The 14,005-nt window shown below is 42.0% G+C and overlaps 8 protein-coding genes across 8 annotated transcripts; 4 read left to right on the top strand and 4 right to left on the bottom strand.

The window, feature by feature from the left end:
- Positions 1–294: 294 nt before the first annotated feature.
- Positions 295–2,999, top strand: TOT_040000455 (uncharacterized protein; the record flags this gene model as incomplete). Its single annotated transcript, XM_009694085.1, has 6 exons — positions 295–427; positions 493–714; positions 782–1,072; positions 1,128–1,484; positions 2,159–2,703; positions 2,760–2,999. 6 exons carry the CDS (start codon positions 295–297, stop codon positions 2,997–2,999), a joined length of 1,788 nt encoding a protein of 595 aa, XP_009692380.1.
- A 196-nt stretch (positions 3,000–3,195) lies between these two features.
- On the bottom strand, positions 3,196–3,743 carry TOT_040000454 (RNA polymerase common subunit; the record flags this gene model as incomplete). Its single annotated transcript, XM_009694084.1, has 2 exons — positions 3,196–3,504; positions 3,591–3,743. The coding sequence occupies 2 exons, from the start codon at positions 3,741–3,743 to the stop codon at positions 3,196–3,198; spliced, it is 462 nt and encodes a 153-aa protein (XP_009692379.1).
- A 195-nt stretch (positions 3,744–3,938) lies between these two features.
- Positions 3,939–4,841, bottom strand: TOT_040000453 (vesicle-associated membrane protein; the record flags this gene model as incomplete). The annotated part of the gene is made up of 2 exons (XM_009694083.1): positions 3,939–4,150; positions 4,379–4,841. The coding sequence occupies 2 exons, from the start codon at positions 4,839–4,841 to the stop codon at positions 3,939–3,941; spliced, it is 675 nt and encodes a 224-aa protein (XP_009692378.1).
- A 104-nt stretch (positions 4,842–4,945) lies between these two features.
- TOT_040000452 (hypothetical protein) lies at positions 4,946–5,485 on the top strand (the record flags this gene model as incomplete). Its single annotated transcript, XM_009694082.1, is given in 3 exon segments — positions 4,946–5,113; positions 5,335–5,441; positions 5,446–5,485. Coding segments are annotated over 3 exon segments (315 nt in total).
- A 151-nt stretch (positions 5,486–5,636) lies between these two features.
- On the bottom strand, positions 5,637–7,720 carry TOT_040000451 (conserved hypothetical protein; the record flags this gene model as incomplete). Its single annotated transcript, XM_009694081.1, has 5 exons — positions 5,637–5,890; positions 5,987–6,025; positions 6,101–6,569; positions 6,698–7,319; positions 7,458–7,720. The coding sequence occupies 5 exons, from the start codon at positions 7,718–7,720 to the stop codon at positions 5,637–5,639; spliced, it is 1,647 nt and encodes a 548-aa protein (XP_009692376.1).
- Positions 7,721–8,121: 401 nt separating this feature from the next.
- TOT_040000450 (conserved hypothetical protein) lies at positions 8,122–11,089 on the bottom strand (the record flags this gene model as incomplete). Its single annotated transcript, XM_009694080.1, has 15 exons — positions 8,122–8,248; positions 8,315–8,382; positions 8,414–8,551; positions 8,584–8,836; positions 8,929–9,197; positions 9,363–9,445; positions 9,540–9,668; positions 9,715–9,790; positions 9,919–9,987; positions 10,041–10,194; positions 10,215–10,324; positions 10,366–10,456; positions 10,488–10,742; positions 10,785–10,885; positions 10,988–11,089. 15 exons carry the CDS (start codon positions 11,087–11,089, stop codon positions 8,122–8,124), a joined length of 2,025 nt encoding a protein of 674 aa, XP_009692375.1.
- A 216-nt stretch (positions 11,090–11,305) lies between these two features.
- TOT_040000449 (triosephosphate isomerase) lies at positions 11,306–12,143 on the top strand (the record flags this gene model as incomplete). The annotated part of the gene is made up of 4 exons (XM_009694079.1): positions 11,306–11,417; positions 11,491–11,939; positions 11,972–12,025; positions 12,066–12,143. 4 exons carry the CDS (start codon positions 11,306–11,308, stop codon positions 12,141–12,143), a joined length of 693 nt encoding a protein of 230 aa, XP_009692374.1.
- A 378-nt stretch (positions 12,144–12,521) lies between these two features.
- TOT_040000448 (pre-mRNA splicing complex subunit) lies at positions 12,522–13,912 on the top strand (the record flags this gene model as incomplete). Its single annotated transcript, XM_009694078.1, has 2 exons — positions 12,522–12,573; positions 12,723–13,912. The coding sequence occupies 2 exons, from the start codon at positions 12,522–12,524 to the stop codon at positions 13,910–13,912; spliced, it is 1,242 nt and encodes a 413-aa protein (XP_009692373.1).
- Positions 13,913–14,005: the final 93 nt, after the last annotated feature.

The following is a 14,005-nucleotide window of genomic DNA, read 5'->3' as shown; positions in this document are numbered from 1 at the left end:
TACTCAATATTTTATAGTTTTATTGCTAATGTGCACAAGTTTTTATAAGGCTACTTACTATGGTTTACCCTGTTAATTCCTCAATAATATGTAAACTGTAGTACTATTGCTTGAACATCTCATCATTTTCTTGTATTATAGATTTTTCCTTTTCGGAACATTTTATTCCACAATTCATGTTTATTTTAATATTCCTTTTGATTTTTACTTGAATTTGATTTTAAATACCTGCCATTTGAATAAATCGTAACATATTACTCTACGAAAAACATTATTTTACTCTATTTGACATATATGTGGGAGAAGTTATGTAACAGGGTCCTTAGCGCCTTGGACTTAAACCAGGCCACACTTTCAGGTTGCTCAGACATAATATGTGTAAAGCAGAAGCCTACAGATAGAACTCTCGATTTAGTCGCTGATGACGGTACTTCTATATATATGTTATTCGATATTTATACGCACAAACGCCAATATTTTATTCATTCTTAGGATGGGTTTATAAGAGTACTCCGTTCCATGTGAGATTTGGAAAGGCGAAGCTGCTTAAAAGCAGAGAGAAGAAAGTAGCAGTGTATGTAAACGGGCAACTGACGAATTTGACGATGAAACTCGGTTCAGTTGGGGAGGCCTATTTCAGAGACGGAGGAGATGATTTGGATTCATTGGACCCTTCCACTTTCTCTTCTAGGACAGATAAAGATTCTTCTAGCGGTAATTAACCATTAGACAAGTTAGAATAATAGGCACGAGTAGATTCCATGACTTAACGCACATTTAGGGATAGTGGACTATGGGTATTACGCCTGCAATAGCAAGAATGACTTGGGGAACATGGGATCGCCCTTTGACTTCGAGTCTGCCGTACTTTCAAAGAGCGAGGATACCACGCCAGTTTCCTCACAGACACCGCAAAGTAATATTTCTGCAAGTATGGCAAATTTGACATACAACAGAGAAGAAAGCGTTACCGACGCAGACGAAAACGTGCCCTTTAGTAAGGCATATTACAGGCAATACACAAACAGACCGGAATCGACGCCAATGTTGACGGAATCACAGGACAAAACGGGTAGGAACCAGTCCACTTGTAGACGACATAACATATTTAGAGAGGAAGTCATCAGAGTTTTTCCAGCAACTGAGCGACGGGGACTTGGTACTACAGTTTAGTCTCTGTGGGCACCTGCTCACGTGCAACGACAACGTTTTAAACGAAAGCCTGTTCCACGCAAACATCGTCGACTACAGTAAACTCAACGACGACCCGAAGCTGTGGTTCCACGAGTCAATGGTAGCCTGCTTCGACGGAAAGCCGCCCTACTACCCGTCCAGAATAGCAATGCCGCTTTTGGCCTCATGGATGGTCTTCAACAAGCCGCTGACGATAGACGCAATAGAAAAGTTGCTGAGGAGCAGCCTGCAAATAACGCACAAGAGAGTTCTACGGAGGAAACACACGAAGTCCATATACACGTCCAAAGGTAAACTTTCGCCCATTCAATTAGACAGCAGTTACAAAAGCTATTAGCCTAGTCACTATATACAAAAGCTATTAGCCTAGTCACTATATACAAAAGCTATTAGCCTAGTCACTATATACAAAAGCTATTAGCCTAGTCACTATATACAAAAGCTATTAGCCTAGTCACTATATACAAAAGCTATTAGCCTAGTCACTATATACAAAAGCTATTAGCCTAGTCACTATATACAAAAGCTATTAGCCTAGTCACTATATACAAAAGCTATTAGCCTAGTCACTATATACAAAAGCTATTAGCCTAGTCACTATATACAAAAGCTATTAGCCTAGTCACTATATACAAAAGCTATTAGCCTAGTCACTATATACAAAAGCTATTAGCCTAGTCACTATATACAAAAGCTATTAGCCTAGTCACTATATACAAAAGCTATTAGCCTAGTCACTTTATACAAAAGCTATTAGCCTAGTCACTATATACAAAAGCTATTAGCCTAGTCACTATATACAAAAGCTATTAGCCTAGTCACTATATACAAAAGCTATTAGCCTAGTCACTATATACAAAAGCTATTAGCCTAGACAGTGTTTGCGCAATCACTAGATATTTGCACACCTACTGCCACCAAATACACACACTACCAACTTCCTAATCACAATTCAATCGCTTAGGGAAAAGGATAACTCTGAGGCCGACGTCGCAGCAGCTGTCGAAGCTGGGCCTCAAGTACGGGCAGAACACGATCAAGTTCAGTGTGTACTCGTCGCTGCAGGGCGTGAAGAGCGTGTATGCCTCGATGTATCTCCTGCCCTCGGACGCAAAGATTGTCATCTCGGACGTTGACGGCACCATCACCAAGTCGAACGCACTTGGACACCTGATGCCGATCATCGGCAAGGACTGGACGCACTCGGGCGTGGCGCAGCTGTTCACGAAGATCAGGCACCACGGCTACTTCGTGCTCTACCTGTCGGCACGCGCAATAGGCCAGGCCGACATAACTCGGGAGTACCTCTTCGGCCTCAGGCAGAACTCGCGCGAGAAGCTCCCGAAGGGCCCCCTATTCCTGTCGCCGGACCGACTCCTGCCCTCGATAAAGAGGGAGGTGATCACGAAAAACGCATACATGTTTAAAATTCCATGTCTCAGAGACATCAATTCACTGTTTCCGTCGAAACATAACCCGTTTTACGCGGGCTTCGGGAACAACTCGTCTGTAAGTTTCCTTCTCATAGTCGTCCCACCCATGCCCTCATAACTTACGCCCTTTAGGACCACCGAGCGTACGTGTCAGTTGGAGTCCCCGAAAAGCGCGTGTTCATCATCAACCCGAGCGGCGTGATATCTCACGTGAACTCGCAGTTCGCGAGGACCTACGAGTCGATGAGTGAAATTGCGGAGACCATGTTCCCGCACCTCAGGTCGGAGCAGGTCGAAAACGACAAGGAGCTCTACAACTCGCAGCACTTCTGGAACTTCCCCGTGCTCAAGGAGTCCGAAAAGCTAGACTAATGTTCTGACTAACGTGTACGTGCAGCTTAAGCTAAATTAAAGTGCGCTTCTGAGCACCAGCGCCGCCTCAGTAAACTCGGCGAGAGCCGTTTACGAGGCGGCGGCGGTCCGCATGATTGATTTAAAACTAGCCTGCCGCTGACGCCGCCTGCACCGAAGTTTAACCAGTAGAAAATCAACCATTTTTTCCCCTGGGTCAATCAATTATAAGCTCCTCTATCTTCCAGTCCTCGTAGCTCCCGTTGGGCAGGTACCTTCTTATTATGAAGGGGATTGTCTTCTGGTACAGCTCCTTTTCGGCGATGATTAGCGGGTCGATGGCCGCGGTCTGCGTATCTCCGAAGTCCCCGAGCGACGCGACGTTCTCCTCGTTCATGTCCGCCGCTCCGTCCAGCGGAATCGTGATCGGCGCGTTCAGACTAATTTGCAGTGCCCTCGTGCCAATAATTCTCGCCTTTTCGTACTTGGTTAGGTACGGAGTAGTGATTCTGTGGGCACTATCAACCTGAACAGATAATGAGCTGAATTAAGGGCAAATCGTTAAACATAAATACCTATAATATTAACCAACTGAATAAATATCCCCGTTACCTGTGTTTTATATTCGATTGGGTCTGTTATTATGTCGACGTCCGCCACCCTTTGGAGCTCCGACTCTTCAAAGTCTCCAAAGTCTTCCTCCTCTTCCGCGAACTCATCGATTCCAAAGTTTTCACCGAACTCATCCATATAAAGGTCTCCCATGGTTAAAACTACAAATTTTAAAATATATAATGTGAATTGTCACGGAATCCATGTGAGGCCACTTGCCAGCCACTCGGTTGACTACTTAGTGACATTGCTCAAGTCACACTTGTAACAACCACGAAATCATTGCACTTAACTATAGAACATAAACACCTACGTATGAGTAAATGTAAAAATTATTTGTACATGGGTTTAAAAATGGCCAAAAAGTTTCAGCAGTATCACAAACAGTATAATAAGAACCGGGACGTGCCACAGTTCGAGCGTTATCTTGTTTCGTGTCTTTGGGCTAGTCTGAGACTGCAACTTCTGTCTTAACTGTTCGTTCTCCTTGAGAAGATTCGTCTTCAGTTTTTCAACCGACAGGCAATACTGCACGAGCTCTTCGTATTTTTGGCGCAATTCTAAAAAGGGTCATTACTAATACTCTTAAACTACTATATTTACAACCATTCGCTACGATTTTATAAAACCACGTTATATAACTTAGTAAAAATTCACATGACAGCCATATTAATTTACACATTAGGCGTGTGTGTAAATACATCTACATACCATAACTACATACATATCTCTCACTATTTTCCACAAGTTTCCGTATATACCATTTATACAATATATACTTGAATTACCTGGTAATTCGACGTTTGAAGATTGCGGAGCTATTAACCTTGCGGCCACTTTTGGCGGTATTCCGTACTGACTTCCGGTCGTTTGAACCGAAACGTTGTTTTCCTTCACAAATTCGACCGTCAACCTATGATCCTGTACGTTTGCCTTGTTCACAACCGTCCACAGGTCCTTTGGCACTGGCGCGTCGCTGGGAACAACCACAAACTGCACTAAAAATCGATCGTTGACTGCCTTTGGAGTCTCAGATATGGGCTGCAAAATGATTTGCACTTCATAAGTCTCGAGTGGCTTTATTACACCGGTACTTGGCCTTACCAGGTACCCTTTTGGGCTCGTAGTTTTTATTTTGAAGGCGACAAATTCGTTTGAAAGGTTTTCAAGTTTCATCAACGTGGTTAGTGGCGTGTACAGCACCAGTGGAAACTCTATAGTATCCGCGGGCGTAATTTTTAAGAGGCGCATTTCGTTAACTTTACCTTAGAATTCAGGTGTTGTTTTTAGACGATCAAGATGTTTAACAAACCGATATTGCTGATAGATCATAAAATACAAGTCAATACGTACAAATGGTGTCCGAAGAAAGCGAGTGGTTTTCAAGCTATTGGAAACGCGACATAAATGGACACAACTCCGCTTTGGATTTTTTGGTTGACACAAAGGATATCCAAGCGTTGAACAGCAAAAAACACAACCAAGAATCTAGATGTAAAAAACTAAAAAAGGCAGGCACAAAAGTACTCAAACAACTTTATCAATGTTTACACCGTTAAACTTGTGTGAATATACTCTTGATAAAACTGCAAAATAAGTTTCAATGATACTAAACTTACTTTGAACGGTACACCTAGATCTACACCAGAAACACAATAAAAGGCTTAAGCACAATATGTACAGTGGAGTCTGATGCAAATCGACCTAATATAAGCTCAAAAACCCTAAGTATATATATTATAAGCTGGTAATCGATATTATTTTTAAACGCGCGGGGGCAAACGTACCCCATGAGAATCAAGCCGGGCTGCCAGGGCTTAAAGTCACTCGAGCAACTCTAACCTCCCACTGGTAGGCTCAGTCTCACGCTTACTGGCTCCCAGAACCGCTCCTAAAAACAAAATGTTAACTGGTAGCGCCGATATCGCCCTACACATTTTATCTACCTAGGACACTCCGATCATATTTTGCGATCGTGGCTACACATTTGCCCGAACAGGCTCGCAAACTCCACTTACGTGGACTCTTATTTTAGTGACTATCTAGCTACTGCCCACTTACCCCTGGAGCTACTGTTATTGTCTCCTTTTCCTGCGACACTGCCACGAAGTTCGAGTTCGCCAGTATCAGCACCCTCAGGAACACCACCGAGGCCTTACTTGCCTTCAGCCCCTTCGTGAGCTTGTCGAAGTTTATTGAGCCAAAATCCGACTTTCTGAATGTCTCCCTCAGCCAGTTGAGCACGTCCAGCGTCCCGAACCCATCTCCTGTTTCCTGGAACGTGGTTTCGTACATCTTATCTTCTCCAAGGTTGCTCACACCCTTTTCTGTTCCTGCTCTATTCACTCTCGCCTCGCCCATCCTTTCTCTGTGATCCCTTTCCATGTACGTTCTACTCTCCTTTTCGTTCATCTGAGCACGAACATCCTTTTGCCCTTGGTTACCATCGTTAACGCCACCGCCGGCCACATTACTTCTCAGCCCGTTCATTTTGTTACTCACTTCTCCACTCAACTCCTTGTTACCTGTCGTTCCATCTCCGTTGACTAGCGAACTGAAGTACTTGTCGAACATTTGACTAAGTGTGACTTGCTTTGTGTCTGCTTGCGGCTGCGGCAGTGCAAATTGTTTTTGCTGCTGCTCCACATCCACTCTATTTTCCTGAACTGATGGACTTCTTTCCACCGCCTTTCTTTTCGGCTTATACTTATTCGGCCTTCTGTCGTACTTTATCTCTGCTCTCACTAGGTTAACGTCATACAACTTCATTGTTGTGCTCCTTCTTTTCTTCCTGGCCTTATTGTCCTCCAGTGCCAACACTTGCCTTTCATTGAACTCATCATCGATTGCGTCAACGTTGTAGTAGTTTTCATAGTAGCCGCTCTTGTAGTTTAGCGGGTCATTTCTCAGACTCCAGTCGATGTCGTAGGTACTTGAGTACGAGACTTCGCTGGTTTCCGCGATCGTCGCACTGTCGATCTACGTAAACATCAGCACAACGTGTTAGTATAATAGTTATATCAATACACCTACTAGTATCAATGATAGCAAAATAGTACTAACAGTATCTACAATTAACTAAAACTACTAAAACTAGTAATTATTACATTTGGTGTAAACGAATAGCCGTTCAGCCTAAATGGCGTCGACAACATCCTCAAATCATCGAAGCTAAGCCAATCCTTGTCCCCTAATAATAAATTATAACCAAACTCAGTACCTGAAACCCTGTTTGATATGTTCATTTCCTTCAAGTAGTCCTTCAGCACTGGACTCACTTGGTTGTTCATGAACATGAAGTCGTTGGATGCGAGCCCTAGATTCATCCACCTGAGCATCTCAAACCTCTCAACTGGCAACAGCTCACTAAATTCTCTGAATAAATTTACAAAGTACCTTTGGTTCTTATCTGAGTACTCCTGTATTGTCGTCACGCTATCTGTGTCCCTGATCTTCCTCTTTCTCTGCCTTCTCCTTGCCTTATCTCTCGACTCATCGTCGCTCTCGTAGTACCTCGAGGTCTCCATCTTATTGGCGACTGCTAAGTCTGTCCCTACCAGCCGCTTTGACAGCACTAGAAAATCCGTCGACAGGTATTTGATTTGATGTGAGAGGAGAATGCAAAGCCCCTTCACGTGGTTACCCAGCAGTGTGAAAGCGTTATCCACTCTCGACGCTGCTGCCAACAGTGCCTTTACCAGTTCCTGGAGGTCGATTTTAACCACCAACCTATATTAAGTTCAGTCGGTGTGTAGATAGAATCTTCACAAACCACGTGCAATCAATACCAATTTGTAAAATTAGCTACAAATACTAGCTACATACTATAAACAAAAATATATAATGTCTTATTTTAAATTCACGTACTCTCTTTTCAAATCACTCGGTTTAAACACTGCGTTTAAGAGTGGAAGGAACAATATACTGTTGAATCCATTTGGGACAATAAAATCCTTATTTACTTTATAAAACTGCCCATCTTCTCCTGTCGTTGACTCGTTTGATGTGATTGAGTACCCGTTGTTGAAAGTTCTGCTCGACAGGTTGGTTCCGCTCTCCAGTGTCGTCGTACTGTTGTAATCCCTGTCCAACCTCCTGTCAAACGGCGTCAAAAACTCCAAACGATCCATTTGACTATTTTACAACATATGAACAAATTTGATTTTAATTTTCCTCTTTGTCACTATACACATGTGGAGCAGCTTGCATGTCATTCAGACACATTATTTGCTCACCTTCTTCCCAAACCCACCCTCCGAATATTAACTATAATCTAATTTATATCGTAAAACTTTACAATGAGCACATTAATCTTAGGTGTGTAGTGAATTAATTCAACATCAGTATCGTGACTATTACTTTTACTACTGAGTTACAACATCATATTACCCGGCCGTATCCTCATATTCTAGCCTCAATTATCAGTTTCGTTCTTGAATCTTTTCAAATTTGCTCTCTGTGTTGGGGCTGAGGCTCCTGCTCCGTACGATCCGACCATGTGCAGCAGGTCATTTCTGCGAAACGGGTACACCTACACGCTCGTCATTCCGATTCCACCTACCTGTGACGCCAGATGCTCCAACTTAGGTGTATTGTTTGAAGGATAACTGTTCAGTCCAAACATTTTCCCGGGACATGGCTCAAACCCGTACATGAGACTACAAATCAGGTTAGCTTAGGCGCTATAATAACAGCATTCCACCATCAGGAACATCTTCACTTACCACATCACTACTATGTTCGTGTTTGTTATCTGGCCTTCCGTTTTATACCTCGGATACGATATAAGGAGCTAAGGGCATTTGTCTCCAGTTTCCACTTACGGTCAGGTCCTCTGGGTTCAGGTAATGCACGTATGCGTACGACACGAAGTGCCACTGGTCCGATATCCTCGACCTAAATGGCTCGTGTGCCTTTCCTCTACACAGTCCAATCATCGATCCGCTGATCATCGGCACCAACTAAACAGTTCTATTGTCCACTCCAACTGTACCTCTGCGTGCGTCTTCGGCAGCACGTCCGACTGCACTACGAATGTGTACGCTGCTGCGTTCAATTGAAACTGTCGCGGGGACTCGAACTTATCTGCGTGCTTCACGTTGTGCGTAAAGTTATACGTCTCCACCTTTCCGAAGAACTCCTCGTGCCTGAGCTGTGGGAAGTGCAGTGCGTCTGCGAAACTGTTGTTTAGGTACGAGCAGAATCTCAACCAGCGCATATCTGTCGGCGACACTGACTCCCTCTTACTGAACACATTTTAACTTATGATTGTCTTATCAGTGGAGGTATTAGTATAAACAATAATGCTATCAACAGTATCACTAAATAATAAACTCACAACAGCAGGTGATAAAAGTGATTATGCGTGCACATCTGATCAATGTTACAGCTCTTAAGCAGGTTCAGGTAGTTTTGGAACGACGATACGTAGTACTCCTTGTTCGACTTATCCCATGGGATCTTTCCTCCCAGGTCCTCCACCACCTTTCCGAACAGTGGGAATGTGTCAACCTCATACTCTTCGTACGGGTGTTTAACTCGCAAGTCTCTCAAATGCAGTTGATTTAGGTGATACTTTAATTCCTCGTGTGTGTACACATTTATCATCTACACATAAAAATTATTACATATGATCATAATTTAGATTAATTTATCATAATTTAATTTGATCTAATCGAATATAATTTTACTGATTTAATTTAATACACTCAAATATAACAAATACTTTAATATAATCCATTCAAATGATACTGCATATCCACTTTAATTTACCTGATTTATCTTTGGCAAATTAACCAACTTCAACATTATTTCAACCTTGGCAATGGACCCTATTGCTTCAATCACCTGCCCACCTAAATACGAATTATGGAGCTACTAAATCACTGAAAAGACACACAATGTATAAAGGCACTTCTACTTTTAACACTAGTTTATACCATCACCCACCTATCCCTGTGGTCCATCCGAATGTATTAATTATCAACGGCGTCTTGAAACTCCTTTGATTCTTCTCATACATATCGAGGCACGTTTTAACATGTCTCAAAACAAGCAACGAGTTGCCCAGTTTAATATCTAAGCCATTTTAATCAATATTCAACATCCTCATTTATACACACACCTCCAAACAATAACGATATCTTTGGCTTTATATCTCTCACCAGAGAATGAATTGAAGAGGTAATACTCTGGGAGATCTAAAACAATAATTAATTAATACCTGTAATATAAACACTTACTATAAACAAGCAAGCAGACTGTAACTCAATATTAATAGATAAAACATTGTATATTTGCTCATAACTGATCGTAACTATAACCTTACAAATGTAAGTGTTATCAATCCTGGCGCTGATACTAGTGGCTGACCAACATCAACATCCAACAGGCACACCTAATTTATTGTAAAACAGCATCCACTAAAGTCGATTCAATCTACTAACTCACTTCTGATACGAAATTAAGCAGGTAGTTTATGGCGTATGTCACAATTGTGGATTTCCCTGAGCCTTTATCTCCGTGCAACATCAACACTGGATTAGACCCTGATATAAACAAGCTGAGCAGCTTTTCACAAATTCTCGTTCTACATTTTTTACGTCTATGGCACATTTCACTTACATCTCATCTGACATCAATCTTGGCGGATTTACTGTGTCCAACGCGTCGTACACACTCACTGTTCCAAAGCAGCTGGTGTAGGTAGACAGCATAAGCACAGTGTCAAACTTCTACGTTACAATATCTTCCAGCCACTTAATGCACACGTTACCTGCTTCATTTGAGATTCATAGTACTTAACGTATTCTGCGTACTTATCCGATTCTACTTGCAGCTCTGACTCACTGACTCCAAATCTCTTCCTGGGCCAAATTAATCATGACATGAACTTACATCAGCAGTTTCCTCTGCGACTTATACTTGTATACAAAATTGCAACACGTATCTCCGTACAACTTATTCAATATGCCCATACATTCTTTACAATGCTCTCCAAGTTCATTGACATTTTTTACGGGATCTCTGCCTTTCGACTTTGTTTTGTAACACAGGGCCAGCAACCTCTCTGACGGCGACCATGGCGTCACGCTAAATCTGCGATACGAGTCCATTACAGGGTAGAGATGACCTCCAATCTCTGCACAGCCCCTAAATAGCGGCGAATTAAAAGATTAGGTTACTACAACTCACTGAATAACTTTCAAATTAAACGATTTGTTGAACAACAGATACTCTCCGGCCACAAGTCCAAGGAGGAAACATTCTGACTCACCGGGTGATGAAACCGAATCCTAAAATTTAATTAGCAATCGAAGTTAAATATCCAATCTATTGTGTACGAGTTTAAAAATATGAACTTTATAATCAATAAAAACACAGATCATTGTTCTTACATCAGCTGGTTTCAAATTAGACTGGCTTCCATACGATAATAGCCTTCCTCTAACTTGCTTCGCATCCAACTGGTAGTTAACGTGGTGATTTAGAGTACACATTTCCGTAAAAATTAAAAAATAGAAACCTATAGATTGAACCAAAAGATATGGCAGATGGAAGAATAGAGGCGAATCTAATTAACCTGAAAATCTATGTCTCGTATTAGATTCAAGGAGGCCTCACACTTATATTACCCGATAGAATTAGATTAATTTTTTTGTTATATTAGTATTTGAATATTATCTAAAGTCGGCATTAAATAATTCTTGTACATCATGAGTAGAAGGAAGTGGTTGGGTGGAAACTGGAAGTGTTATGGTTCCAAGCAATCCATCAAGGAACTATTGAGCCATTTTAACAAACTTACCACCAAGAGTAACAATCTGGGTACACATTTAATTAGATAAAAATATCAATATACATTTATGTCAATATTACGTAAATTTTAATTAATTTTTAGATGTTGTATTGTTTCCCCCGTCTATTTACATCCAGCACACATTAAATGAACTGACAAGCCCAGTGTTCAATGTCGGTGTCCAGAACGTCTCACAGCCGAAGGATGGGCCTTTTACGGGCGAATTAAGCACCTCGATGCTAAGGGACTTTGGCCTCAACTGGTCAATAGTAGGACATTCAGATAGAAGGCACAAGTATAAGGAGAGTAACCAGGACATACTTGCAAAAATCAAGGTCCTACAAAATGAAAATATGAATGCAGTGGTTTGTGTGGGTGAAACTTTGGAAGAATATGACAAGGGAATAACAGAAGAGGTCCTGGAAGAACAATTAAACGGCTTTATATACGAAGTAAAAAAATGGGACCTGGTAGTAGTGGCGTACGAACCAGTGTGGGCAATTGGAACGGGAAAGGTGCCAAATCACAACGACATAATTAATATGCATAAGGTAAGCGTAGCAGAAGCTCATTTAAAACGTAGTTCGTGAGGGAACATATAAAGTCGTCAGTGGGAGACGTCGCAGAAAAAATCAGAGTAGTATACGGAGGATCAGTGGATAAACATAACTGTGTAGAAATATCGAAACTTGATGGAGTGGATGGGTTCCTCGTCGGAGGAACGTCACTTAAGCCTGATTTCCTTGACGTCCTGAAGGTGTTACAATAAAAAAGGTTGATGATGCGTGTTACCACGAAAATTGAAATCGATGGAAGAAGTGTTAATGCTTTAAACAGTGGTAATACGAAGCTCAATTTCAATTTAATCAATTATTTTATACAATACACAAGTAGCCATCAACAGAACAATGTGTAAGAAAACGAAATACTAAGCCAATATAAACATACGTGAAATAAATATCAATAAAAGTAAAATTAGAATATGGTTGGAATTAATTAGCAAGGTTAAAAACTGGTTGAAGTAGGGTAAAGAACATATGGATTAGTTAGCATTAAATCAATGTATAATTAATAATGGTAAAATCATAAATTCAGAATTTAATTTAAAATGAATAAAAATTGAGTAATTAACTATGGAATCTAATAAAAGGTCTCGTGATCAAGTCGACTCGGAAGAAAAAGAAGGTTAGTGTATCTAATATTTATATAATCTCGTATTTGTCATTGAAACTTATATATTATAATCACAAATCAATAACAATATACTATTAACACTAATAAATGTGTATATTATTTTCAAAATTTGATTTATATGTTACTTATGACTATTTTAGTAAAAAGAAGAGAAGTTTCTCTGGAAAATGACTCGAACGTGGAATTAAAAGGAACTGCATTCGGTTCAATTGATACAATAAACAAAATAATACAATTTCAAATCGCAGCTGGACATATAAGTGGAGATGCAGTGGATGCACTTCAAATAGAGAAGGTGGTAAACAAGACGAGAATACCACTCAGCCAGAATTATATACCAATCGAGTCAGTGGAAGAGGAGCAAGAATATGTGTCAGAAGAGGATTTTAGACTGGAAAGAATAAAACAACTACTCTCAAAGCCAGCACGAGTGCAAGTGAAGGACTACAACAACTCGTCCTACATCGAAGGGAACCAGACGTACAACATATGGTACAACAAGTGGTCAGGAGAGAGGAACAACGACTACGTAAACGGAAGAACGAGTCTGGCGCCAGCAATGTACTGCTGCGACCCAGATACAGACTCGGGATACACGAGGGCAAACGCAAAGCACTCAGTGGACGACGCAGGAACGAAGTACATATGCCTCTTCTTCGCAAAGGGCTGCTGCAGCCAGGGCAAAAACTGCAACTACCTGCACAGAGCGCCCATCCTGGAGGACGAGTACTTTCTGGACACCTCAGTGGACATATTCGGAAGAGAAAGGTTCAGCAAACACAGAGACGACATGACGGGAGTGGGCAGCTTCAACAGCAGCTGCAAGGTGCTCTTCATCGGAGACCTGAGCGCAGACGTGAGCGCCACGAACCCAGTGGAGGACCTGAAGATAGAACTCACGAAAAAAATTGAAAAGTACGTCCCGCTGCAGGAGCTCAACGTGATCATAAACAAGGGCGTGGCCTTCGCGACCTTCGAGTCCCGCGTGTACGCGGAGTTCGCGAAGGTGGCGCTGGCGAGTCAGCCGATGGGCGTCTACAGCACGGCGCTCAACGTGAAGTGGGCGCACGACATTCAGAAGACGCAGAAGAAGGAGAGGAAGGACGCCAGGAACTTCGGGGACATGGTGAGGAAGCACGAGGAGCAGCTGCGGAGGTTCCAGGAGGACTACCTGTCGGACCCGAGCTTCGTGACGAGCCTGATCAGCAAGCACAGCGGAAACGCCGAGGTCGGCAGGAAGGAGAACGCGGAGAAGAAGAAGGAGCGCATGGAGAAGATTCTAGGGTCGGTGGCGGGCCTGAAGGAAGACGAGTTCAACGTGGAAATTTGAGGGCCACGGGATCCACCCCTAAAGCGTTGGATCCGGGTCAAAACCACGCCCACCTGCTTGTAAGTTTATAATCGCAGCAGCTTGTAACATAAT

Source organism: Theileria orientalis, chromosome 4 (genome assembly GCF_000740895.1).
Source record: "Theileria orientalis strain Shintoku DNA, chromosome 4, complete genome".
In the NCBI taxonomy this organism is placed as follows: domain Eukaryota; phylum Apicomplexa; class Aconoidasida; order Piroplasmida; family Theileriidae; genus Theileria; species Theileria orientalis.
The sequence above is the reverse complement of the archived record's forward strand: the minus strand, read 5'-3'. Positions and strand labels throughout refer to the sequence as shown.